The sequence below is a fragment of the Oenanthe melanoleuca genome, unplaced genomic scaffold (genome assembly GCF_029582105.1).
Source record: "Oenanthe melanoleuca isolate GR-GAL-2019-014 unplaced genomic scaffold, OMel1.0 S001, whole genome shotgun sequence".
NCBI lineage: Eukaryota > Metazoa > Chordata > Aves > Passeriformes > Muscicapidae > Oenanthe > Oenanthe melanoleuca.
Window position 1 is genome coordinate 1,854,014 of NW_026612650.1, and position 24,211 is coordinate 1,878,224.

Genomic DNA, 24,211 nt, shown 5'->3' on the forward strand with positions numbered 1-24,211 from the left:
GGGAGGGGCTGCGGGACGCACTTACGGGCTGAATGGGGGTCCGGGGCATCACCTGGGATCGGTGGGATAGTTGGGGGTCCCCGAGGTGCTCTTGGGGAACACCGGGGCAAGGGAGGGAATTGGGAGGCACTCAGGAGTGTGGGGCGACATTTGGTGGTGTGGGGAGCCGTTGGAGTCCAGGAGAACACTGAGGGAACGGGGGAGCAGACTGGGGTCTCCAGGGGGCACCTGGAGCTATCGAGGGGCACTTGAGGCCGGGCTGCTCTCCCACCTCCTCTGCACCAGACGCTCCGTTCGCTGCTCCAGGCTGAGCCTCTGCGGCGGGGATGCGGGGAGTGACGCGGGTCCCCGCGAGCCCCCCAAATTCCCCTCCGGGATCCCCCAAGTCCCCCCCACCCTGTCCCCTCCGGACCCCTCAGGCCTCACCCACTCCATCGCCCGCGCTCTGGTTTGGTATCGCCCGCGCGCTCCGATCCGGGCGCTGATTGGTTAAGGGCGGGGACGGGCGGGCGGGGCGGCCAATGGGAGGCGGGGGCGGGGGAAGGCGGGAAGCGGCGGCGCGCAGCGCGGCGGGGGAGGGGGGCTCCGTGTCGGGGCGCTCGGGGTTCCCGAAGGGTTTGGGGGCACTGAGGGAGTCCCTGCAGGACGTGTGGGGTCCGTGCAGGGGTTTGCGGGTCTGGGGGCGCCGAGAGACGGCCAGGGAGTTTTGGGGGTCACTGGGGTGGTTTTGCGGGTCCCAGAGATGTTGTTTGGGATCCCCAGGGAAAGGTTTGGGGAGGTTGGTGTGGTTCTGGGCGTCCTAGAGGGGGTTGGCGGTCCAGGGGGGTCGAGGGGGTCCCCATGTGGCTTGGGAGGTTCTTGGGATGGTTAAAGTGGCAGAGAGCTTACATCCCGCTGACAGAGAGCCCCAATCTCTCCCATGGACCCCCAGATCTCCCCTAGAAACTCCAAACCCTCCCAGGGACCCCCAAACCCCGACAGGACTCTCAGCTCCCCGCAGATCCATAAGCCCGTCCAAGGGAATGATACCGAAATTGGCTGGAAAAGAAACTTTCTAACACCAGCATTAGAAAGCAGGCCTTCTTTATCTGTGCGGGGCACACTGAAGGATTTCTCATATAATCTGATGTTTGTGGTGAAACTTTACAGCTGGATATGGTCCTGGAAGGACCATGAACGCATTTCTGGTGGTCACGTTCACTGAATGCTTTACAGGTGACCTTTCCTTGTACGTTTTCCTTGGGCATGTGCTGTTGCTTCTTGTTACATAACTTGACAAAAACGCCACTAATATTCCTCATTACCTGTTTGTCCACTGGCTCCAGCTGTGCTTGTGATCCTCTGCCTACCTGTACATCCTTTCATCCTGTTTGCCAGTTAGTCTTTGAGCTCCATCCAGCACCTTCAGGGCAACTGAAAATTTCTCTTCTGGGTGTCATTTACCAGGAACCCCAAAACCCTTCCAGGGACCCCCAATGCCTCCCAGGGACCCCCATCTCCCCACAGGGACCTTGTGGTTTGTGGGGTTCAGAGGGCTGGGGGGATCCCCGGGTAGTTTTGGGGGGATCCCCATGTGGCTTTGGACGTCCCTGGATGGGTTTGGGGGGTCTCTGTCTCTGGACAGTTTTGAGGGTGTCTGTGGGGTTCAGGGATTCCCTGGTTTCATATATCTTCATTTTAAGGCAAAAACCCTTTAATTCCCTGTTTGCCATTGTCTCTCCTGATTCCAGCTGATTTTCTTCAGCTTTTTCAGTTGTTTGGGCCAGAATTTCCGTCTCTCTGGAATTCCCTGCTGTGATTCAGGTCATTAATTTTGGGTGAAAACCATCTGGATTTGGTCTGTCCTTTTCCCGGGGTCATGGGGCCAGAGGGTACGACGGGGCCAGTGATTTTGGAAGTTCATGGAATGTGGGATGATTGTTGTGGGTCCCACACCTGTTGTGACATCCCTGTGGGGCCCACACCTGTCGTGACATCCTTGTGGCTCTCACATCTCTCACGATGTCCCTGTGGGTTCTGCTCCCATCATGTCCCATTGGTGACTGGATCCAGCTGCCTGTTCCCAAATTCTTTGGAACTGGAGGTCATGTCCCTGGGCCCCTCCCCTTCCCCCATCCCGAAATTCTGCTGAATCTGGCCAAATCTGCATGGTTTGGCTGTGGCTCAGGTATTATTATTTGGGTATAAAAAGAGTGATTTGGAACAAACACTCCGCATCTGCAGTATTCTGGGAATTCAAGAGCCAAGGGGCCGGTGAGTGGGGAAGAGTGAGGAGGCTTCATTCCTTGTTTATTTCTGCTTTTCCTTATTGTTTGGGGATGGGCAGAAATTGAGGATTTTTTCTGACCAAATTTCAGGGTTTTTAAAATTTTCGCTTCCCAAATTTATGGCCTTTTCCCCACGAGTTTCATAATTTTAACCTTTTTTACTTTGAAAGTGTTGGGTTTTAAACACTTTTTCTCCGATTTTTGCACATTTCCCCCCAAATCTTAGGGTTTTGCCCTTTTGTGCCCTATTACTCCAAATTTCAGATTTTTTTCCCCTCATCATGCCCAGAATTTGGTGGTGTTTCCCCCATTTTGAGCATTTGGGAGGTTTTTTGTGTGGCTAGCTGAGTGAAGGGTTTTCCTGGATGTTGAGCCCCATTTTGATCCAAATTTGGGGGATGTTGGGCAAAAAAAATTCCCATTTTGACCAGAACTGGGGGCTTTGGGGAAAAATTCATCCTTTCCATAAAGTTTTAGTATGGATTTAGTGGAAATGTGATATGGAGGGGATATCAAGGAGAGGGTTGATGGGAGGGTTGTGTCAGCATTTTAACCCCATTTTAACATGAATCTGGATGATTTTGGTTAAAACTCATCTGATTTTGGAGTGAATCTGATAGAGATGGAGATGGATATGGCCTCAAGGGGGGAGGTTCGAGGGGGGGAAAAAATATTTTGACCTAAAATGGGAGATTTTGGGAAGAAAAACCATTTTGATACAAATTTGTGGAGCTTTGGGTGAGATTCTTAGTGTTTGGAATGAGTGGGGTGGATTTGGGGGCAATGGGGGTCAAAATAAGCCTCAAGAGATTTCCATGGGGTTAAAAAAGGCAATTTGGGGTAAGAAAAGGCATTTTGGGTGTAATTTGAGGCTTATTGGAGGGTTCAGGAGACACCTCAGGGCTCACGTGTTTTTTTTTTTTTCCCATAAAATAACAATTTTTAATGATTTTGGGTGTTTTTCACAGGGATGGCACAAGATGGGGTCTGTTGGCTTCTTCTTCTTCTTCCCTTTTGCGGTAAGCAAAACCCCCATTTTCTATGCAAAATTCCCAAATTTCCTGGATGCTGTACTTATTTCCTGACTTTTAACCACAGAAAATGAAATCCTGAATCCTTGGGTTGTTTTTGCTGAAAAATCCCCCTCTTCCCTCCTTTTGTGTTTTCTCCAGCAACCTCTCATCTGTAGATTTATTATTTGTGACCAAAATTCACCTTTAAATATATTTTTTTTAAATCCAAAAACTTTTAGAATAATATTTTTCCCCATGAACCCCTCATTAATTTTCATAGAAAATTCACCTTTTTCCTCACTTTATACAGGCAGAAAAAGAAGTGTGCTTTGTCCTGATTATTTCAATTTACTTTTTCGTTGTGTTGTTTGGGTTTTTTTTGAGCTAAATTATAATCTAATGACCAGATTTAGTGTTTTAGTGTTTTTTCCAGGAAAAAAACTCCAAGGGCTTTATGTTTGAATTGTATTTTTTTTCCGGCGAAATAAGATCTATTTTTATTTTTTTTTAATGAAAAAAGTCCTTTATTTGCTCTTTAAATTAAAGCAGTTGGTTCTTCATGGGATAAAAATCCTATTTTATTCCATATTTTCCTGGCTGTTTTCTATTTTTCTTTAAAACCTTATCAACCAAATTTTTAGATCTTGTTTTAAAGAAAAACCCATTTATTTACCTTTTGAGTTTGTTTTTATTTTTTAAAATTTGTTTTTAGAATTTATTTATTAAGGGAAAAAAAGCCTTCTTGAACTCTGGTTTAGGTTTCAGGTATTTTTATAGAAAGGAAAAACCTCATTCACTCTGTTCTAATTTTTAAAATTCCATTTGCTCATTTCATTGTTGATTTTTCTTCAAAATCTCCCTATTAAAAAAAACCAAAACAAACCACTCTTTTAATGTATTATTTCAGAATGCTACCTTTAATCGTATTTTTTTATTCACAGTCAAACCTCATTATTCCCTTTTTTCCTCCAAACACTCAAATTCCATTTTTTTCAGAAAAAGATCACCAGAATTACCTATTTTTACCCAACATCCTCAATTCCCCATTTTTTAAATTAAAAAAATAATACTTCTCACAGACTTTTATATATAGAATTATATAGACTGAATTTTAATCAATTTTTATCTCATTTTCATGGATTTTTCCCCTGAAAATCTCAAAAATTCCCTCTTTTTAAATTAGAAGAAGATGCCCACCATTAATTAATAATATACATGCACTACAATAGTTATATATGAATGTTTAATATAATCTCTACTATAATTATATAAAAATACAAAAAAAACCATTATCTATTCTAGAATTATGCTATGATTATGTTGCTATTATCATTATTCTTGATTGGCATTTTTTAGTAAAAGTTCAGTATAAAATTCAGTATAAAATTATTTAAAAGTTGTAAAGCACATAAACATATAAAAACCTGTAATATATTTTATATTAATATATTTGTGTATTTATTAAAATAGCACAATATATATTGCATTTATATATTACTATATAGTTATTGGGAGGTAATTATAAAAGATAGATATAAATTGCGGTAATGTCTACATATAATTATATACAATTCTAGATTATTTTACAACTTAATATGACATAGAATTGCATTATTTTATATGAATGGCATTATGTTTTTGTATTGTAATGTATTATGACTATATGCAATTGTTATTGTATTTAATAACAGAATTATTTATTATTATCTTTTGTGTTATAATGTAATTATTAGAATTATTAGAATTGTTGTATTAGTTACATATAATGATAGATTATATTGCAGTATAGTATAATATAATGGTATAATAATTCTATTCTGGTCTCTAATATATTCTCTACCATCGTAATTTTGCTCCTTATTATTTATTTTTGCTTGCTTTTTACAATTATTTTCCCAAACCATTTCTATGAAAACAAGAAAGAAAGTTATTTTAAATTATTATTGGTATGATTTTATAGAGAAAATATAAATTATCTACTGTTGTATATAATTAAAGAAATAACTTGTAGATTTGTTTTCTACTATGATTAATACTGAAATAAACTCAATGACCACAGCAGTCATTATTATATGACTTTAATTTTTTAAATATTTATGGAATTGGATGAATCTTTGCTGATATTTCTATTAAAATTAAGTACAAAATGATAGAAAATAGACTACTACATATTTAAATATAAGTATTCTGCATTACAGTGTTATAATTATTAAATCTCTATAGTAATAACATAGAAAACTATACAACTAGGTTATATATACTGGATAAGAAGTATAATATTACAATAACAGTCTAAAAAATTAATTGATATGTTTTTACTGATATATGAGTCCTATATTATTCATATTTTATCAGTGTTCTAATAAGTAGTAGTATACTAAAGTATATTACATAATATTATTAATATCAATAACACATGATATAATAATATAAATATCTGGTAATATTGCTGTATTAAGGAATAGTATTTTATAAACTTAGTATTAGTTAATAATACAATATTATTTCATATTATTAACACATTTATGTATTTTTATAATCTGTTAATAGAGCATATAAATAAGAGTTTACTATTTGTATATTATTATTTATAATTTTATTCAAATGTTGTTTATTAATCTAATAAACTGTAAATATATTTTTATTATTATTATATCTAAAACCAGACTGTATAAATAGGATACTGCAATCATATATTTAATATAATTTCAGTACTATTCCTACTATAAAATAGGAAATTTGATATATGAACACATATAAAATTGATGTAAAAATTTCAATATGAAAATATAAAGACCCCTTTTTATAACACCCTTGGTTAATATAGAAATTTACCAAGGCCCCATTTTTCCTGCGTTTTCCCAGCGCTCTCCAGTGCCAGCTACTGGGGCCGGGAGTTCCTGGCTGTGTTCCCACAGAATGATGACGAGTCCCCCAGCGCGCACCTGCAGCTGCTGCTCACCTCCTATGGCCCTGCCGACACCCAGGTGTCCGTGATGCTCCGCGGTGGCTCCGTCACCCAGAACGTCACCCTGAGGCCAGATATCACTATGCCCCTGCCCCTCCCCGCTAGCCTGGAGCTCGCTGGGAGCTGCACTTCCCATAAAACCTTAGTGGTTCAGGCCAGCGCTGACATCTCTGTGGTGGCTGTCAGCAGCAAGCACTACACGGTGGGTGCCACTGCCCTCCTGCCTACAGCGAGCCTGGGCACCAGGTACTATGTGGTGACACCTGTTGGGAACTACACTTATGGCCTGACTGAATTTGTGGTGGCCGCTGGTGCCACCACCACTGCTATCAGCATCACCACCACTGCCACTTTCCAATATGCTGGGGCCACCTACGTCCCTGGCACCGTGCTCCGCCTGTTCCTGCAGCCCTACCACAGCTTGCAGCTCCAGAGCAGCCAGGACTTCACTGGCACACTCGTGGTGGCCGACACCCCTGTGGCTGTCCTCAGTGGCCACACCTGTGTCAAGGTGTCTGCTGCCTTTGACTTCGTGGTGGAGCAGCTCTTCCCAGTGGCAGCGTGGGGGAGGAGCTACGTAGTGCCACCCAACCCTCTGCAGACAGTCGTTGACTTCATTTATGTGGTGACAGATGAAGACAACACCATCACCTACAACACCGGGAGTGGGAATGCCACTGTGGCCATGGCGGCAGGGGAGGTGCAGGTGTTTCTGGTGGACCGTAACTCCCACCTGTACATCAGTGCGGTGGTGGCAGTGCAGGTGGTGTTTTTCTTCAGCGGGTCATCGTGGCAAGATCCCTTCCTCCTTGTTGTCCCACCTGTCACCGCCCACTGCACTGCGTTCCGCTTCAGCAGCATGCCCAGCCAGCATAACCACGCCATCCTCATTGCACCCACCACTGCCACTGCCACCACCACCCTCAACCATCAGCCAGACAACACCATGGCATGGCAGGCCATTCCTGGCACAGATTTCTCCTGGGCCAGCATCACTGTGAGCACAACAATGCAGAGCACGGAGAACTCACAGGTGCCCATTGGGCTCCTGGTATTTGGGTTCCAGACTCACACTGGATATGGCTTCCCCGGGCTCTGTGCCGCCAGTGAGTACAGTCAGTCCATTGTTGTGTCACTCCAACGGTTGGGTGTTGTCCAGTTGACCATTCATGGGTTTTCCCCTTTTTTTCAGCCCCCACACCGCTCTCCTGTGAGGATTTGGTATGCAAGGATAGGTGCGAGATGGTGGATGGAATACCAGAGTGTGTCCAGGAGACTTTCTCCACCTGTTGGCTCGCTGGTGGGCCACACTACCGCAGTTTTGATGGAAAAACCTTTGATTTCATGGGAACATGTGCCTACACTTTGACCACCATCTGCAATCCCGATTCCACCCTTCCTGCCTTCTCTGTTGAGGTCAAAAAGAAGGAAAATGAGAACTCCAAAGTTTCCTCTATCAGCTCCATCACCATCCGTGTCGACAACGTCACTGTCACTGCTGTCCAATCAGAGAATGGGATGGTGAGGGTAAGCAAAAGCTATCATCATTTCCAAATTCCAAGTAATTTTATGGAATTTCACTGAAATAATGTATTTAGCAATGATTTTGAGGGTCTTTTCCTAAATAATTCTTGGATATGCTGATGTGCAGACAACCTTTGCATGAAAACACTTCAAGTCTTCTTAAACTCCATATATTGCTCAATTTGGATGGGTTTTGGGAGTTTTGATGGTTGTTGTTGCCCTGCAGGTGAACAACCACCGCTCGCGCCTCCCCATCTCCCTCTCCCATGGGAAACTCCGCATCTACCAGAAAGGTAAATCTGTGTTGATCCAATCAAATTTCAAGCTGAAGGTCCTCTACAACTGGGATGATCATGTAGTGATCAAACTTCCAGCTGCTCTTTCTGGGAAAGTCTGTGGAATGTGTGGGAACAGCAACGGGGACCCCCGAGATGATGCTCTCTCTCCTGATGGAAAGCAGGTGTGGGATATTGTGGAGCTGGGGCGGAGCTGGAAGGTCACCAGTGAGAGTGGCCACTGCAAGGACAGCTGTGATGGCGACTGTGGGCGGTGTAGATGGGACCAGGTTGTGACATTCAAGGCAGAGACCTGGTGTGGGAAGTTGTCCCAACATTCCGGGCCGTTCCGGCTGTGTCATGACACTATCAGTCCCAGTATCTACGTGAAGAACTGTATCTATGACCTGTGTGCCAATGAGGGGCGTCACGACGTGCTGTGCCACGCCCTCCAGATTTATGCTGATGACTGCCAAGAGGAAGGGATCAACCTTTTGGATTGGAGGGCAGCAGTAGGATGTTGTGAGTAGAGGATGTCTGGGTGAAAATACTCCTTGTGGTGGGTGGTGCCTAATTAATATGGGACTGAAGATCCACGGGATCATGGGTTGGGAAAGGTTATCCAAGCAGGATGTCCATGGAAATCCAGGGAAATTCCAGAATGTCCATGTAGAAAGTCCACGGAGTCTCTAGAAAGTCTGAGCAGGAAGTCCAGAAGTCCACAGAGACTCCAGAAAGTTCTGGTAGAAGGTCTAGGAAGTCCATGGAGACTCCAAGATATCTGTGTAGATAGCCCAAGAAGTCTGTCCCACCATGTGCCACTCCACCCTGACTGCTGTCTTCCTCCCTGTCCAGCTCTCACCTGCCCACCCAACAGCACCTACAGCACCTGTGGCCGCACCTGCCCTGCCACCTGCAACATGCCCGCTGTGTCATTCAGCTGTGCTACTGTCCCCACCTGCGTGGACACCTGCGCATGTCATGAGGGCCTTGTCTTTGATGCCAACACCTGCATCCTCCCCTCTGAATGTGGCTGTGTCTTTCGGGGTCTCTTCCATGGCCTTGGTGAAGAATTTTGGGGCGACATCACCTGCACCCAACGCTGCGTGTGTGATGCGGAGCAGCAGCAGGCAGTGTGCCGGAATTCTGGTTGTGGCGCTGAGGAGGAATGCCGGGTGGAGAAGGGGATCCAGGATTGTTATCCCAAAATTTTGGGGGTCTGCACTGCCGTTGGAGCCACCCACTACCAGACCTTTGATGGCAGGAGGTTCATCTTCCAGGGGACTTGTGTCTACCTGTTGGTTGGGTTGTGTGAAGACACCCAAAATTTGGTGGGATTCCAGGTGTTAGTGCAGAATGGCCACCAGAGTGACAACCTCATATCATCCATTGTTGTGGTGACAGTCAAAGTCTACAACAAAACCATCAGCATCAGCAGGGAACGCCCTGGAAAAATCATGGTGAGTTTAGGAAATTATCCCTTTTCACCACATTCTCCACCTCATCCTAAACCTCATCCCATTAATGAGTGATTAAAACTGAAATGTAATTAAACCACCATCATTTGGGTATTCCAGCTGTTGAAAGCAGAATTGGAATTTGCCATCAGACCCAAATTTTATCAATTTTTATGGTTTTCTCCCCAGATCAGTGGTTGATCAGCCTTCTCTTGGAACTTGGACCTTCTCATCCTCTTAAATCTGAAATTTTATTCAATTCAAAATTTAATTAAATCTATGCTTTTTGGTTGCTCTGGCTGTTGAAAATAGTTTACCATCTGACTGCAAATTTGACCAGTTTTTATGGTTTTCTCCCCAGATTGATGAGCAGTTGGTTAATCTCCCCTATCACTACAGTGAAAGAAAGATTGTTGTCTATCGTGATGGGCAGGATGCGGTGGTAGAGACCAATTTTGGCCTCATTGTCACCTATGACTGGCACAGCCGTGTCACCGCCATGGTGCCCAGTGGCTTTGCCAACGCCCTGTGTGGGCTCTGCGGGAACTACAATGGCGCCGCCAGTGACGACATGATGATGAGGAACAACCATGTGACATCAGATCCAGATGCCTTTGGGAGCAGCTGGAAAGTCATGAATGTCCCAGGATGTGGTGAGAGGTCAACAGTGGAATGTTCCAGCCCTGTCGCACCTTCCCGGCTGCAGCAGGAAGTATCTGGGATGGGGTGTGAAATTATTTTGGAAGTGGATGGACCCTTTAGAGCATGTCATAGTCATGTTGACCCCCACCAGTACTTCCAGAGCTGCATCCATGACTCCTGCCTGTTCCCTGATCAGGAAGAAGGGATGTGTCCAGTTATTGCCTCCTATGCCACCACATGCCAGGCTGCTGGTGTGTCCATCGGGAGGTGGAGGACAGATAATTTCTGCTGTAAGTTGGGATAATGGGAGGGTTTTTCCTTCAGTAGCATCCAGAAGATCCTAAAGTCTGCTCCAAATCCATGTATGAATAGCCCAGAGATGGGTGGGAATCCACTGAGAATGCCACACAAAGTCTTGGTTTGATCCCATAATCCACCCAAAATAAACACTTCCGAAGGAAGAAGATATCTCATCTGGGGTAATTTACCCCCTCAAAATCTCCAATTTCCTTGTGTTTGCTACAAAATGGATAATTTAGAGGGAGAACCACCAAAAAATGAACCTAAAATAGTGGAATTGAGTTAAAGGGATCCAGAATGGAGGTCAGTTGAGGACTCAATGTGGAGCAGTCCCATTCTTTGAGGGAGTGTTACATTTTTCTTGGTAAAAATGCGGGAGATCGGCTGGTTTAGCAGCAAGAATTCCTATTGTCATGGGCTGAGATATTCGTTATGGGTAATCATCACATCATCATTTGATGATGCCCCTTAACATGTCTACAGGGAGGAAAATTGAGAGTTTGCCATGAAACTGGGCTAAAATCTCTGTAGTTGGTGAAGTTTGCACCTAAATTCCAGGAAACTTCAGGAATTGGCATGGAATTTCCTGGTTCCTAATGAATCCCGTTGTCTCCTGGCAGATATTCCCTGTCCTTCCAACAGCTCCTATGAGCTCTGCTCCCACACCTGCCAGCACACCTGTGGTGCTGACTCTGCCACATGCCCAGGGCGATGCCGTGAGGGCTGCACGTGTCGGGATGGCTTCATGCTCAGCAGCGATGAGTGTGTCCCCATGTCTCACTGTGGCTGCAGCCACCATGGAGTCTACTACAAAGAGGGGGAGACGTTCTACCCCACAGAGCAGGAGATGTGCCAGTGCCTCTCTGGTGGCACTGTGGAGTGCCAAAATACTTCCTGTCCTGATGGCGGCCCTGGGAAGATCATCGATGGTGTCTTCCAGTGTCCCTCGGAGGTGTCCAGCACCTGCGTGGCCACAGGTGACCGCACCTATGTCACCTTTGATGGGATGGCCTTCAACATGACTGGTACTTGCTCCTACGTCCTCACTAAGACCTGCAAAGGTGATAACATGACACCATTTATTGTCACAATCCAGAAGGAGGCACGGCAGAAGGGGAAGATGTCTGGGATCCAAGTGTTGTCTGTGGAAGTCTATGGGGTCACCTTGACCTTGAAACAAGGAAAAGGGGCAGATGTCATGGTAAGGTGGCACTTGATGTTCCAGTTCTCATGGGATCCCCCCCAGATTGGGTTTCCTTGATGGAAGGGACACCTCAGCCCATCTCCAAGCCCAGTCCATACTCCTCCCAACTTTTCTTTCTAACCAAGATCCATAAATGCATAAAAACTTTGGTCGGAAATTGTTTTCCCTAAATTTTTCATTCTACCTCAGTCAACCCCAAAACTGTGTTTCCTTTGTGAGGGGAGCCAAGGCTACTCCATTCTCATCCAAACTTTTCCTTCCATGGGGGATCCACAAATCTGAATATTGTTTGGAAGGTGTTTTCCCCAAAGTTTTGGTCCCACTTCCTCACTGGAGGACTCTTCCTTCTCTATCCCAGGTGGATTCCATCTCCCACCACCTCCCCACTATCCTGAGCAAGGGACAGGTCCAGGTCTACCCACATGGGACAGGTGTCCTGCTCCGCACCAACTTCGGCCTCGTTGTCCACTATGACCTCGTCCAGCACGTGATGGTCACAGTCCCCCACACCTACATGGGGCACCTGTGTGGCCTGTGTGGCAACTACAACGGCCAACGTAATGATGATTTCCAACTCTCCAGTGGCCAACTGGCTCCAGATTCAACAGCCTTCGGATCTGCATGGAAAACAGCAGCTACACCTTGCAGTGACACCTGTCCCAAGGATGAGTGTCCCACCTGCACAGAGGAGAAAGTGGCAGTCCTCCAAAAACCGAACTACTGTGGCCTCCTCATGGCGCCCGAAGGTCCCTTTGGCTCCTGCCATCACATCATTGACCCCATCCCGTATTCCCAATCCTGCATCCATGACCTCTGTATGATGGGAGGGGACATGCACGTCCTGTGCCAGAGTATCCAGAGCTATGTCACTGCATGTCAAGATGCTGGAGTCACCGTGGGGGCTTGGAGGACACCATCCTTCTGCCGTGAGTTTGGGAGGGCACAAGGGCAAATGTCCCGTTTGGGGTTGGGAAGGTCTCCAGGTGATACTGGAGTTAGGCGGGGCACAGGTGGGGAATGTTCCCTGTTTGGGTGTGGGTGACAGTGGAGACATGCAGGACTTGGGATGATGGTGATGGGATGAGCTTTAAGGTCCATTCCAGTACAACTCAATCCATGATTTCATGAAAATTCCAGCCCTCACCTGCCCAGCCAACAGCACCTACTCCCTTTGCACCAACACCTGTGCCAACACCTGTGCTGGAAATGCCACTACCTGTCCCCAAACATGCATTGAGGGCTGCCAGTGCCACCAGGGTTCTGTCTTTGATGGACACAGATGCGTTCCCGAGAAATACTGCACATGCTTTATGGATGGGGAATACTATAAGGTAGTTTTACTGGCCTTCTTTCCTGGCTTTAGGAAAATTTATGTCTTTTTTCACTTCATTTTTCCTTATTTTTATACATTTGCTTCCTTTTTCCTTCTCTTCCTTCTTCTTTTTTTTATTTTTATGTCCTTACTTACATTTTTCCTGCATTTGTTTTCCCGTGTCCCATATTTTTCTGCATTTACCTCTGTTTTCATATTTGGTTGTTTTCCTCTGAGTTAATGTATTTACAATTTAAAAATTAATTTTCCCCCATTTCCCCTACTTTTATGCATTTACATCTTTATTTTTTTCATTTTTCCCTATTTTTCTCTCTCGATTTCCCAGAATTCTTCCCTTTTCTGTCCCCCCATTTTTATGTCATATTTCCCTGCATTTCCTTTCTTTTTCCCTATTTTTAGGCAGTTACATCTTTTTTCTTGCCTGTATTTCTCCTTGTGTTATGCATTTGCATTTCTTTTTCTGTATTTTCCCCATTTTTCCTATATTTATGCCTTATCCCAGTGTTTGCCCCTATTTTTATATATTTATGTCTTTTCTTTCCTGCATTTCCGCCTTTTTCCCTATTTATAGGGAAGGTATTAATGTACATCCATTTCCCTTACAATTTGTTCACTGTTTTCCCTTTTCTTCTGCACTTATGTCCTTTTTTCTGCATTTTTTCCTTTTATCCCCTATTTTTATGGATTTCCCTTTCTCTCTTCTCCCTCCCCGCAGCCCCATGAGTTGCTTTTCCAGGATCACTGCCAGCGTCGTTGCACCTGTGTCCCTGGCCAGGGCCTTACCTGCCATGAGCATGCTTGCTCTGAGGATGAATCCTGCGAAATCCGGGAAGGGGTCTTGGGATGCATCAATAAAAGTGAGGAGAAATGAGGGAAAATGATGTTTTAGATGTTAACTGGATCTGGGGATGATTAAGGTGTTGATTAGTGAAAAAAGGGAAGGCGAGGTGGAGGGAACAGAATCTGGTCTGTCACTAAGGGTGAGGGATGGGGCAGTTCTTCTCATGGTTTCTCCCAACGTTTCTCGCGTGTTTTTTTCCACGTCCTATGATTTTTCCCATGGTTCCTCCCATGGTTTCTTCCATCCCAAAGCTTCTTCCGTTGCCTTTCCCATGGTGTTTCTCATTGTTTTTCCCATGTTCTTTCCCATGGTTTTCTATCCCATAATTTCTCCTATGGTTTCTCCCAGTTTTTCTTCCATCCCATGATTTTCCCTATTCCATGTTCCTTCCCATCTCGTAGTTTTCTCTCTCACGTGGCTTGCCCCCAGTTTTTCCCATCCTTTTCCCCAACCCATGGCTTCCCTCAATGTTTATCTCCTATTTCACCAAGCTCACGTCTCACTCACTCTCCTTTCCCTCCCAGACCCCTGCAAGTCCCTGCACTGCCGCCCTAAGGAGCGCTGCCGGCCCCGCGGTGCCCAATCCCGCTGCGTCCCAGCCCTGGTCGCCACGTGCTGGGCATGGGGTGACCCACACTTCCGCACCTTCGATGGCCTTGACTTTGACTTCCAAGGAACCTGCAGCTACACCATGGCCGAATCCCATGGGAATGACCCTGGGCTGGTGCCCTTCAGGGTTGAGGCCAAGAACGACATCCGTGGCGGCATCCAATCTGTGTCCTATGTCTCCTTGGTCAATGTTGACGTCTATGGACAACGCATCTCCTTCCGCCGGAATGAAGATGGAAAAGTCTGGGTAAGTTGGGTGGAAATGTAAGAGTCTGGGCTTTTCCCCAACATTTTGCAGCATCCAGCTCTTCCCTACCTGCTTCTTCATCCAGCCAGTGCCAATGTTATTTGGGATAAGTCAGATTGGGAGGTGAGTTGTTGAAATATTGGGATATTTTGGGAATAAAATGTTGGGATATGTCAGCAATAAAAAGCTGAGAAATGGTGGGAACAAAATATGGGGAATAGAATATTTGAATATGTCTGGAACAGAATGTTGTGCAAAGATTGGAATAAGATGTTGGGATATGTTGACAATAAAACAGGATGTGCCAGGAATAAGATGTTGGGATGAACTGGGATAATATGTTGGTGTGTCTAGGGAATAAAATATTAGCATATTTCAGGAATGAAATGTTGGGATGCAGCAGGAATAAAATACTGTGGGGTGTTTGAATATTTTGGGAATAAAATCCTGGGTCATAGTGGGAATAGAATGTTGGGTTATGTCAGTAATAGAATACAGCAGGGGTATGTAGGATGAAAATGTTGGGATATGATGGGATTTATTATTGGAATAAGATGGGAATAAAGAATTGGGATATGCAGGGAATAGAATATTAGGATACATTTGGAATAAAATACTGGTGTATGTTGAGAATGAAGCATTGGGATAACTGGGAGTGTTGGGCCATTGGCAGGTGAACGGGGAAGTGACGCTGCTCCCAGTGCTCCTGGCAGACGGGAAGGTGCAGGTCCGTCCCAGTGGGCTCCGTGTTGCTCTGGAGACAGATTTTGGTCTCCGGGTCTCCTACGACTGGAACTGGCACCTCCTGATCGACCTTCCCAGCAGCTACTTCCACCATGTCCGTGGCCTCTGCGGGAATTTCAACCTCAAGCCCCTTGATGACATCCCCGAGGCTGGTGACAACATCACTGCCATCATCACATGGGCCAAAAGCTGGAAAAGTGCTGACTCCGAGGTTGATGACCCACTTTGTTGGGATTATTGTGATGGAGCATGCCCAGTGTGTGATGAGGAGAAGAAGGAGCTTTATGGCGGGAACCAGTACTGTGGTATTATCAAAAAATCCTTCCAGGGCCCCTTCAGAGCATGTCACGACATAGTGAAGCCTCATGACTTCTATCGCAGCTGCCTTTCTGACCTGTGCCTGAGCAATGGGGCGAGGTCGATCCTCTGCCAGGTGCTGGAGACGTATGCAGCGACATGTCAGAAGCATGGAGCCATGGTCCATGACTGGAGGACGCCATCAGGATGCCGTAAGGGCTGGGGTTTTCTTTGGGAAGGGAAGGAGCCAGAGTGGGGGAGAAGGGGCATGGAGTGGGATCCATCCTGGGTTGAAGCCCTCAAATCCCTCAGGTGATCCTTGGAAGTTCTCCAGAACTTTCTCCTGGTGCTCCAACTGCTTCTTGTGTCTCAGAATTCACCCCATCTTTCCAAGAATCCATCTCACACATGCCAGACATTTATTCTTGTGTTCCAGACATCTCCCAGATGCCATCCTACATTTTTGAGACATCTCCCAGACCCCCTCCATGCCACATGTTTGTTTTATCCTCATGTCCCAGACCTCATCCTGTGCATTTCAGAACCTATGGCCCAGACCCTTCCCACATGGCTCAGACCTCATCCCACTTGTCCCAGTCTCTTCTCACATTTCCCAGACCTTTCTCCTTGCAATCCAAGCCCTTCTTTTTTCCAGACCGTTCCCCATGCTTGAGACCCTTTCCCAATCCCCACCCACTCTGTTGAATGCTGTCCACTCCCCTAATCTCTCCCTCACCCGTTTCCTCCCCCTGCAGCCTTACCTTGCCCTGAAAACAGCCACTATGAGCCCTGTGGCAACGCTTGTCCAGCCACCTGCTCCAACTGGGACAATCCGGCCACTTGTGACCAGCCCTGTGTGGAGACCTGTGCCTGTAACGCCGGCCTCGTGCTCAGTGGAGGGGAGTGCGTGCCAGTGTCGCGCTGTGGCTGTACCCGTGACGGCCGCTACTACCGCCCTGGCGAGGAGTTTTGGGGCGATGACATCTGTCGCTCCAGGTGCAAGTGTGACATGGAGCTGGGAATGGTGGTGTGCGAGGACTCCAGGTGTAAGCCGGGTGAGGTGTGTGCGGTGGTGAAGGGCGTGCGGCAGTGCGTGGCCAGCAGCCGCTCCATCTGCGTGGCCACTGGTGACCCCCACTATACCACCTTCGATGGGCGCCGTTTCGACTTCATGGGTACCTGTGTCTACCTCTTGGCTGGGCTCTGCTCCACTGACCCCACCCTCACCCCCTTTGCTGTCACTGTGGAGAACAATCACCGCGGCAGCCGCCTGGTCTCCTTCACCAAGGTGGTCACCATGGAGGTGTACAACATGACCCTCAGCCTCAGTCAGGAACATCCCCAGAAGGTCAAGGTAGGGATGAAGGAGATGATGGGGGTGGTTCAGAGTAATTTCATGATGTCTGAGGAAGGCTCGAGGTTGTGGTATGGTCCTCAGGCGCATTTCAAGGTCGTCCTGTGACACCTGGGTCAAGTTTCAAGGTCCTTGTAAGGTGGGTTTAGGTGGGTTTCGATGTCATTGGGGTGGCATCTGGGTGAGCTACAAAGTCACCTTGATGGGCTTCAAAGTGTCTTGGTTGGCTACAAAGCCCTTGTGTGACATCTGGTTGGCTTTCAGGGTGATTCTGTGGCATTGGGTTAGGTTTCAAGGTCATTGTATCATCTTCAGGTGGGTTTCAAGGTCATCATGGGGCATCTAACTGGTCTTCAAGGTCATTCTATGACTCCTGGGTAGGTTTCAACTTTATTGTGTGACCTCATGCCACCCAGGACTCTCTTTCCAGGTTAATGGTGTCCTGTTGGACCTTCCTTTCACCCACAACCACCAGCTCCAGGTGTCCCTCCGTGGTGTCCACGGCTTCATCACCACTGGCATGGGTGTCACTGTCACCTTTGACTGGTACAGCTACGCCCGTGTCATCATCCCCAACACCTACGCCAGCGCCATCTGTGGCCTCTGCGGCAATGCCAATGGCGACCCCCACGACGACTTTGTCACCCGTGATGGCCACCATGCTGACAACGAGACCCAACTGGGGGACAGCTGGAAGGTCGGCGATGTCCCAGGGTGCTCAGCTGGGTGCAGCGAGGGCTGCCAGGTGTGCAGCGATGCCCAGAAACGTGCCTACCGTGGGGACAAGCACTGCGGGCTGCTGGGGAAGAAACGGGGGCCCTTTGCCGCCTGCCACGCTGTCATAGACCCCGCCCCCTACTTGGATGACTGTCTCTTCGACGCCTGCCTGTACGAGGGACACCAGGACACCGTGTGCCAGGCCATTGGCGCCTATGTTGCTGCGTGCCAGAGCCAGGGCGTTGCCGTGCGGCCGTGGCGCACAGCTGCCTTCTGCAGTACGGGGGGAACTTTGGGGGGCTTGGGAGAATACGGGGGGGTTTGGAGGGCAGAGAGAGACACAGGGGTTAGGCAAGAAGTTTTGGGCTGTCCATGGAGGAGTTTGTGGTGTCTGGCAGCAGGAAGGGAAGGGGGCTTGGGGCTGTCTGTGGGAGCTTTGGGGTGTCCGTGGCAGTGTTGAGCTGTTCCCAGGGGGTTTGGGTCTCCATGGGGAGTTTTGCGGTGTCAGTGAGGGTTTTGGGGTCTACCCAGGGAGTTTTGGGGTGTCCGTGGGGGATTTGGAGTTTGCACAAGGAGAAGCCTGGATGAGGGGTTCTGAGGTTCAGACAAGAGAGTTTTGGGCTGTCCAAGGTGAGGTTTCAAAATTTGGGGACTGCATGGGGAGTTTTGGAGTATCCATGGTAATCTGGGGTGTCCATGAGAGTTTTGAGGGTTTGCAGGGAGATTTTCTGTCCGTGGGGGTTTTGATTTTCCCAACTCTTCTCCTTTCCTGACAGGCCCTGTGTGCCCCCCAAACCAGCACTATGAGCTCTGCGGCCCCCCCTGCCCCCCCACCTGCCAAGGCGAAGCTGGACCTCAGGACTGCTCTGATGTCTCCCTGTGCTCTGAAGGTTGTTTCTGCGATCCCGGATTTTTCCGGAGCGGGGATCACTGCGTGCCCCTCCCCCAGTGTGGCTGTCTTTTGGAGGGCCGCTACTACCCCCGGGGGGTGCAGTTTTACCCTGAGCCCCCCTGCACTCAGCGCTGCGTCTGCTCCAAAAATGGGAGGCTGGAGTGTCATCCCACTCCAGGCTGCTCCAGTGATGAGGAATGCACAGTGCAGGACGGGGTGCTGGGGTGCCACCCCCGCACCTGCAGACAGTGCCAGGTTTTGGGGGCAGGGGCTTACAGCACATTCGATGGACACCTGGGGAATTTTGGGGGGTCCTGCACCCTCCTGCTGCTGGATTTGGAGAGGGGTGAGCCTGAAGAGGGGCTGGAGCCCATCACAGTGGCCTTGGAGCAGGAGGGCACGGAAGTGCAGCGAGTGATGGTGATGGCTTACGGGGTGACCGTGGTGATGGACCGGGGACAGCAGTGGGAGGTGATGGTGAGTGGAGGGCCTGGGAGCTTGGGGGTGTGAGCCTGGGTTTTGGGGGCAAAAAGATATTTGGGGGGCAAAAAAGTAGATGGAAATGGGGTTATGGGAGGTGCAGCAGTGAGGGAAGGCCTGGTTTAGAGTGAAAGCTCTGACTTTGGGGTGCATGACCTGTTTTGTGGGTGCAAGCCATGTTTTGGAGGCAAAGCTTTTGGGGGTGTAAACCTGGTTTGGCAGGTACAAACCCTGTTTTGGGGGTAAAAAGGGGTTGGGTGAAAAAGAAGGGGGTGAGTAAGGGGTTTTGAGGGACATGGCAGTGGGGAAGAGGCTATTTGGGAATGCAAGAGCTGCTTTTGGGGTACACACCCCATTTTTGGTGTGGACTCTGGGGTGTATGGACTCTTTCTAGCCTGCTAACCCTAGGTTTGGGGCACAAAGCATGATTTTGCGGTTGAAAACTCTTCTTGGAATGTAATCACCATCTCATTTTGGGATGCAAACCATGGGTTCGAGGTGCTCAGAAGGAAGTCCAGACCCTGGTTTTCGGGGTGCAAACTCTGTTTTTGGGGATGCCATCCCTATTTTGTGGGGTTAACCCCACCTTTGGTGGTCTGCCTTCCCTTTTGGGATCCTCAGCCCTGTGTCCCCCCCAGGTGGATGGTGAGCGCCACTTGCTGCCGCTGTGGCTGCGTGGAGGCATGGTGGGGGTGGCGCAGGTGGGGTCCCACCGGCTGCTCCAGGTCCAGGGGGGCCCCAAAATCCTCTACGACGGTAACGCCTATGTTGTGCTGACGCTGCCCCCTGCATCCTGCCGCCCCCGGGGCCTCTGCGGCAACTTCAATGGAGACCCCAATGACGACGACCCCGACAGGGCAGCTCTGGGCATCCCCCCCTCAACCTGCAGCCGCCTGGCGCCCGCCCCCAGCTGCTCCCCAGCCCAGGAGCGGCGCTGCGCGGTGCTGGCGGACCCTGAGGGACCCTTCGTGGGGTGTCACAGGGCGGTGCCACCCCACGCTTACCTGGAGAACTGCAAGCGCCAGGTGTGCGGGGGTGTGGGCGACCGCTGCCCCGGCTTTCAGGGCTACGCAGCCGCGTGCCAGGCAGCCGGAGGCATGCTCCAGGAGTGGCGGGAGGCCACGGGTTGCCGTGAGTACATGGAAGGGTTGGGCCTTTTCCGGGGGTCGGGAATCTGAGGTGACAGGAAGTTTGGAGTTGGGAATCTGGGGTGGTGAAGTTTTGGGAGGATGGGAATCTGGAGGTCAGGATTTTTGTGGGGCAGGAATTCTGCAGGGAGTGGAAATTTTGGTGGGGGTGGGAATTTGGAGGTCTGGGGGAGTGGAATGGAGCAGGGGCTGATTCCTGTATGGAAAAAGGGGTACATGTCCACATTGATAAGCCCCCATCTGGGGAATGCCATAATCATACCCCCAAAGGGCCCCACCTCCTCCCAAAATGGGAAGCCTGTGTCCCCTAGTGGAATCCTGTGCAACCGGTGGGGCCCCCCGATGTCCCCAAATGGGGACCCCATGGGACCGCCCACCCCAAAGATGGTATGGCATTGATCTCAGAGACACCTTTTGATCCCAGATCACCCCCCAATAACCCCACTGCGCCCCCATTGACCCCCTCTGTTTCTTCCCTCCCTCTCCCAGCTCTCACCTGCCCCCCTAAGAGCCACTACCAGCTGTGTGCCCGCACCTGTGAGCACACCTGCGCAGGTGTGTCGGCCCTGCCCCCGTGCAGTGAGCGCTGCTTTGAGGGGTGTCAGTGCGCTGAGGGGCTGCTGTTCGACGGGGCGCGCTGCGTCCTTCCGGGGAGCTGCGGCTGCTTCCACCAGGGGCGCTACTTCCAGGTGGGTGTGGCCCCAGTGCCTTCCAGTACAGCCCAGCTGCAGCCCTAGCTTCTTCCAGACTCCCCATGTTAATTCCCTTCAGTGTGCCTCCCACAGTGTCTCCAGTCCCTCCCAGTACACCCCAGTTCCTTCCAATGTGCCCTCCCCAGTGTTCCCAGTCACCCCAGTCCCCTCCATTATACCTCGCAGTATCCTCAGTCCCTCCGAGGGCAACACAGTTCCTTCCCCATCGCTTCCAGTCTCTCCCAGTTGATCCCAGGTCCCTTCAATGTGCTTCCCACCGTGTCTCCAGTCCCTCCTAGTACACCCCAGCATTCCCCATGTCACCATTCCTCCCCAGTGTGTCCCACTTTCCCCAAACATATCCCCCAGTGGATCCCTCTTTACCCAGCATCTCTCCAGTCCCCTCCAGTCTTCCCTGGTATTCCCTGTATTGTGCACAGTCCCTCCCAGGGTGTTTAAGTCCTCCCCCACTTTCCCCCACACTGTTCCAAATCCCTCCCAGTTTGTCTCTGTTACCCCCACGGTGCCTCCCAATGCATCTCATTCCCTTAGTGGGGTGACGTAGTGTCCTTCCCAGTGTCTCCCAGCATGTCCCAGTATCTCCCTGTGTCTCCGCCAGTGTTCCCAGTTTCTCCCAGCAGGTCCCAGTCCCCCCAGTGTGCCCCCCATGGAGACATGGGGATGTATGGGGATGGGGGCACACACAGGGGACATGGGCATCCATTGGAGATATGAAGACACAGGGCATATGGGAGACATGGGCTCCCTTCTGCCCCACACCACCTCACAGCATCATCATCCCCATTTTTGGGCCATTTTAGGCCACTTTTCCCACTTTCCATATTTTATCCACGGAAAACAGATCGCTGAGACCATGCTGACGCCTGACTGCTCCCAGTCCTGCATCTGCCGGGGGCCTGGGGGCCTCCAGTGCCGCCCCTTCACTTGTCCCTTTGGCCACACCTGTGGCCTCCGTAATGGCACCCGCACCTGCATCGCGCACCCGGGGCGCTGCTCCCTGTCCCCTGCCACCCGCTTCGTCACCTTTGATGGCATCACTGGGGCCAGCCTGGCCACCGGCACCTACGTGGTGGCCAGCGTGTGTGACCCCCAGGACCCCGTGTGGTTCCGGCTGCTGGGGGACATCGGGGACAGTGGGGAGCAGCCGGCAGTGATGGCACTTCACCTCTTCACCCCCCACGGCTTCATCACCGTGCGGAGGGACAGGAAGGTCTGGGTAAGTTATCGCCACCCTGGCTGGCGCCCCAAAGTGTTGTCACCACTGTGTGTTGTCTCCCTAAACATCCTCCTGACCTTCATTTTAATTGAAAAAAAAATCAATATTTTTTCTGTAATGTCACCAGGTTAGAGTCCACGTGGGTTGTCCAGTCCCGTCAGCACCACAGGATGTTCTTCCCTTAATTTTGCCCCAAATGGCTCCTTTTTCCTCCCCAGTTTCCTACCAGTGAAGCACCTATGTGGGTGATGGTCACTAAGAGACATTCATAGATTGATGCACCCCATAATTTTGACCAAAACTGCTCTTTTTTGCCTCAATTTCATGTCAGAGAAGCACCTACATGGGTTATCCCTCATCCTACTCCTACCATGCCTTGACACATCCCACCATTTTTCCACAAACTCCCTCTTTTCCACCCTGATTCCTCCAGCTACCCTTCCGCCCTGCGTGGCTCCAAATGCCCATTTTTCTCCTAATTGGGTGTTCTCCAGCTCAATGGGGTTCCCACCCCGCTGCCCGTGGAGCTCCCAGGATCGCTGACCATCACGGAGATGCGCACGACGCTCCGGATCAGCCGAGCCCCGGGCTTCCTGGTGGAGCTGGGCGCCACGGGGGTGACAGTGGAGGTGCCCAGGGAGGCGCGGGCGACGCTCTGCGGCCTCTGCGGCGACTACGACGGGGCCACCGGCAATGACCTGCGGGGGCCCGACGGGATGGGGACGAGCGACGCGCGGGCACTGGCCGAGGCCTGGCGGGCGCCCGACTTCACCCCGGTGGGTGACACCAGGGGACACTGGGGACAGGGGCTGGGGGGGAATTGGGGTGTCTTGGGGGTGGCACTAGGGGGAGCAATGCCAAAAATGGAGGGGAAATAACCTAAAAAAGAGGAAAAGAATCCCCCCAAGAGGGGAAAGAAGCCCCAGAAGATGGAAAAGAGACCAACAAGAGAAAAGGAGTTCCTCAAAATATAGAAAAGAGCCCAAAAAAGATGGGAAAGGAGACCAAAAAGAGGGGAAAGAGTGAAAACTGGGGAAAGGACCCAAAGTACAGGAAAAGAGACAAAAATAAGGAGAAAGAGTATGGGGGGGATGGGTGTAAAATAACCCCAAAAGATGGGAAAAGAGACCCATAAATGAGGAAAGGAACCAAAAAAAAAAGAAAAGAACTGAAACAAGCGGAAAGAGATCAAAAAAGGAGAAAAGAAGGGGAAGAAAAGGTAGAAAGAACCTCCCGAAATGAGAATAAAACCTCAAAGAGATGGGAAAAGACACCGAAAATGGGTGAAGGACCCGACAGTGGGGGAAAGGAATATTAAGAAGGGAGCAAGAGCACAAAAATCGGGGGAAAGAGGCCAAAAAGAGACAGCAGAAACAGGGGAAAGAACCCCCCACAAAGGGGGGAAGGGCAGTGGGAGAGAAGCACAAGGGGGGGAAAGGGCCCAAAACAGGGGAAAAGTGAATAAAAAAGGGGGAAAGAGCCTCTCAAAGGCAAAGAGACCGGCAGTAGAGGGGAAAGAGCTCAAGAATGGGCATAACAAGTCCAGGAAAGGGAGAAAAGGCCCTGAACTGAAGGAAACTGCCACGAAGTTCCCCTCGATTTTGCCTTTCTTCCCATCCAGTGATGTGGAAAATTAACATTTCACCTGGGTGGCCGCGCCCCATCGCTGACGTCATCCTCAAACCGCCTCAGATCCGGAAAACCCGGATTTTTTATAAGCCCCGAAACTGTGCTTTCGCCCCCAAAATAAAACCTGTGAGAAAACGCCGTTTGCGGGTGATCTGGGATAAAATGGTGGGAATTCAGAGCAGACAGGAGCGTGGGAATGCGCTGGGGGCAGCTGGGGGCGGGGAGGGCTGTTCCCACCCCGTCCTGCCGCGGGCGGTTCCGTGTCCCCCCCGTCGGTCAATATTTCCCAACGCCGAGTCCCACGGGGAGAAGGGCGGGGGGGGGCACCCGGATGTTTGGTG

The 24,211-nt window shown here is 49.5% G+C and overlaps 1 protein-coding gene across 2 annotated transcripts; it reads left to right on the forward strand.

The window, feature by feature from the left end:
• The first annotated feature begins 842 nt into the window (after positions 1-842).
• Positions 843-24,009, forward strand: FCGBP (Fc gamma binding protein). Of its 2 annotated transcripts, XM_056515390.1 has the most exons (22): positions 1,178-1,215; positions 1,745-1,803; positions 3,236-3,286; positions 6,146-7,354; positions 7,441-7,775; positions 7,999-8,569; positions 8,903-9,507; positions 9,866-10,436; positions 11,067-11,647; positions 12,009-12,576; positions 12,788-12,981; positions 13,699-13,840; positions 14,349-14,680; positions 15,354-15,933; positions 16,477-17,075; positions 17,506-18,070; positions 18,569-19,161; positions 19,803-20,295; positions 20,802-21,001; positions 21,867-22,241; positions 22,736-23,017; positions 23,863-24,009. In XM_056515390.1, exons 1-22 carry the CDS (start codon positions 1,205-1,207, stop codon positions 23,863-23,865), a joined length of 8,919 nt encoding a protein of 2,972 aa, XP_056371365.1. In that variant the 5' UTR covers positions 1,178-1,204; the 3' UTR covers positions 23,866-24,009. The 2 variants fall into 2 exon arrangements, with proteins under 2 accessions (XP_056371366.1, XP_056371365.1); XM_056515391.1 differs by lacking the exon at positions 1,745-1,803 and having other exon boundaries at positions 843-1,215.
• Positions 24,010-24,211: the final 202 nt, after the last annotated feature.